This window comes from Frankliniella occidentalis, unplaced genomic scaffold, assembly GCF_000697945.3.
Source record: "Frankliniella occidentalis isolate FOCC.00 unplaced genomic scaffold, Focc_3.1 Scaffold5, whole genome shotgun sequence".
Classification (NCBI taxonomy): Eukaryota; Metazoa; Arthropoda; class Insecta; order Thysanoptera; family Thripidae; genus Frankliniella; species Frankliniella occidentalis.
This window is the reverse complement of record NW_026267135.1, coordinates 3276517-3279610: the sequence shown is the minus strand read 5'-3', so window position 1 is coordinate 3279610 and position 3094 is coordinate 3276517. Positions and strand designations below refer to the sequence as shown.

At 62.5% G+C, this 3094-nt stretch overlaps 1 protein-coding gene across 1 annotated transcript in view; it reads left to right on the top strand.

Moving 5' to 3' along the window:
- The first annotated feature begins 450 nt into the window (after positions 1-450).
- Positions 451-3094, top strand: part of LOC113213906 (neuroligin-1) — a 39702-nt gene continuing 37058 nt past the window's right edge. The window contains exons 1-2 of the mRNA XM_052270089.1: positions 451-505; positions 685-957. Coding sequence (XP_052126049.1) covers positions 451-505; positions 685-957 — 328 coding nt within the window. The remainder of the gene's footprint in view (positions 506-684; positions 958-3094) is intronic.

Below are 3094 nucleotides of genomic sequence, written 5' to 3'. Positions count from 1 at the left end.
GTTGCTAGGATTTGCACCAGGCGTTTCGTTGTCCAGGAGTGACCCCTAAGATACCCTGAAATTTGCAGACCTCTAGCTCATCTCCTTCCTCTTACACGGACGACGGACAGACAGACGGACACGAGAGCGGTTGCATAAGCCCGCTTTAATGCTTTTTTAAAAGCAGAAGGGCGGGCTAAAAACTGGAAAGCTAGCGATCTCGGCACACGTCGAACGACATGAACGAACGCGCAGCAGCAGCAGCAGAGTCGAAAGCGCGCGCGCCAGAGTTCGGGCCTCGCGAAATCCTTAATTCTCGCTCTCGGCTTCGCCCCTCGCGGCGGCGGCGGCCGCGCTCACTGACACGAAATTAAACTTTTGGTGATGGCTCCCATCGCCAGGCCAGCCGTCCGTCCCGCTAGAGCTGTGTGTTTATTTAACTCGCCGCCCCCCGGCGGCGACTCCACGCCCATGCCTAATTTAATGCGGGGAGAAAGAGGGGGCAATAGAGTGGGCCAGAAACTGGGTCTGTAATGTGTGTGTGAAAGGGAGGGAGAGACAGAGAGAGAGAGAGAAGGGAGGGGTGATTCACAGTTTTAAAGCCATTCCCTCTCGATGGCGGTTGTTTGCGTTACGCACGCTCTGATGTGGTGGCGATTGGTTTCCATGTCTGACCCGATTCGCTCTTCTGTCTGTCCCCCGCAGAGCTGCTGCACCGGGTGGTGCTGCTGTCGGGCTGCGCGCTCAGCCCGTGGGCGCTGCAGCGCGACCCGCTGTCGGTGAAGCGGCGCGTCGCCGAGCAGACGGGCTGCCACGGCGACCTGCTCGAGGACGACCTGGCGCCCTGCCTGCGCGCCCGCCCGCTGCACCAGCTGCTCAACGTGCACCTCGACCCGCCGCGCTTCCTGCCCGGCTTCGCGCCCTTCGTGGACGGCGCCGTCCTCATGGGCACCGGGTCGACGTCGCTCGGCGACCTGGGTGAGTACAATGGTGACGAGGATGAGGAGGGAGGAGGGCGACGGGGAGGACGACGACGACGAGGGCGGTGACTGGGAGGACGGCAAAGACGAGGACGGCGACGACGACGGCGAGGGCGGAGACGGGGAGGACGGCGACATGGGATGGGGAGTGGAGAGTATGGTGACTGCGGGAGGACGATACGACGCGAAGGCTATCCGTGAAGATGGCGTCGACGGCGGACGAGAGCGCCGACGGGGGGCGTCGAGGCCTGACATAGTAACGGGACGCACGCACTTCCAGGATAAAAGATATAGGAAGAACGGGGAAGGGAAGCGGCAACGGCGAAAAGATGACGTTCGATACAGCGCGGGTGCGCGCGTCCTGGGCGGGGCTGGCAGGCAGGCGCCAGGCGCCAGCATCCAATCTCGCGCGCGCGCGGGAACTTTGAATCCAAGTGCTGCCGGTGGGGCTCTTGGGGGCCAACCCGTGCCCGGGCTTGGCGCAAGCACCCACGGGCGGCCCGCGTCGTGCGTACACGGGGAGGAGAAGAGGGGACGGAGGAGAGGAGGAGGGCGCATCGCCCGCAGCGCACTATACGTGCCCAACACAATACAAGGTGCCCCCGCGCTCTTCTCTCCGCACCCTGCTCTTTTTTTTCTCGTTCTCTCTCTCCGAGCAGGCCCAGAGTGTGTAGAGAGGGAGAGCGCGGGCAAGGGGGGAAGCCCTCTCTGGATGGATACGGATGGTGGGGCGCGACCACCGCTGCCGCCGCCGGGGCGGGGCGGTGCGAGGACTCGCCAAACTCGGCAGTGTTGGAAATGTGGTGAACTCTTCAATCACGGGCCAAAGGCGCCTTGCCGTTCCCAGAACCCATCCCCCACCCCCCACCCCTTTACCTTCCCTACCCCTAGGACCCCCCAGGGCAGGCCCGTCCTCCCTTGCGACGACGAAGGAATGGAAAAGGTTGGGGGCTGAGAGGAAAGGGGGTCTTTCTTTAAATTCGCTCGGGGCGTGGATCCTCCTCCCTTCGCGTCGTCGCAATTTTTTTTTTCGTCTCCCCGGTCTACTCTCATCCACCCCATCCCGACGGCCCCCTGTCCCTCCAGTTAGTCGCGCTGTCTCAGTGTGTCTGCTCCCCCTCCCCCCAACCCTTACCCTACGCCGGGGTGGTCTGTAGGCAATGATGCGTGTCATCTCCTCCTCCTCTACACCGTGACCCCGTCCTCCTTTCCCCCTCCTCCACCGCCACCGCAACCCTCACCCCCCTCCTCCTCTCCCCCTTCTCCACACCTTCTCCTCCCCTTGCTCACCTGGCCGAGGCACATGTGCGCACATATTACTATACCATGGCGCGCCCGAGTGAAACTCACGCGCGCGCGGAGTACATGAGGCCCAAATAGAGTGCGTTCGTCTGGACAGCGGCTCAACTCACCTCGGCGTCGTCAGGGAGGGAGGTGGAGGGGCGGGGGGTGAGTGTAGGGGTGCAGTTGGAGGGGCGCTCAACGCGCCGGGCGCAACTCAAACTTCCCTCAGAAAGCCATTCAACAGTTGCCGCGCTCGCTGCTGCGGTTGTGTGCGCGCGCGCGCCCGCGCCTTTGAGTGTGTTCGGAAATGGCACCGGCGCACGGCACGGCGGGGGGTGGCTCTCCTTGTCTCTCTAATTGCCTTCCAGGAGAGAGGCGGAGGCGGGAGAGAGGGAGAGAGAGAGAGAGAGGGGGAGAGGGAGAGGGAGAGGAAGAGGAAGAGGAGTGCAGAACCGGAGCAAAGTGATGGCGTGGAGTGCCGCCCTGGGGTAAGGGAATCTTTCTCGACTTACCCTCTCCCCCCACCCTCACCCATTCCGTCTGCCCCTCCTACCCCTACCTCTCATACTAGTAACTTGGCTTCTGGCTTCCGTCTCTCTCTCTCTCCCCTCTCTCTCTCTCTCTCTCTCTCTCTCTCTCTCTCCTTCCTTCCCTTTCCACGGCTTGCCCCTCCCCCCTTCTTTTTACCGTGTGCACGTTGTGCCGGAACGAAAAATATCCGCCCCTCTCCAAAGAGTCCGCCCGTTTGGAAAGCGAGGGGAATGTTTGATATATCGATGCTAACCAGGCAGAGGATGGCGACATAAGTTGGACGTCTGGCACCTTCCAGCCTCGTGACGTGGAGGTGGGGG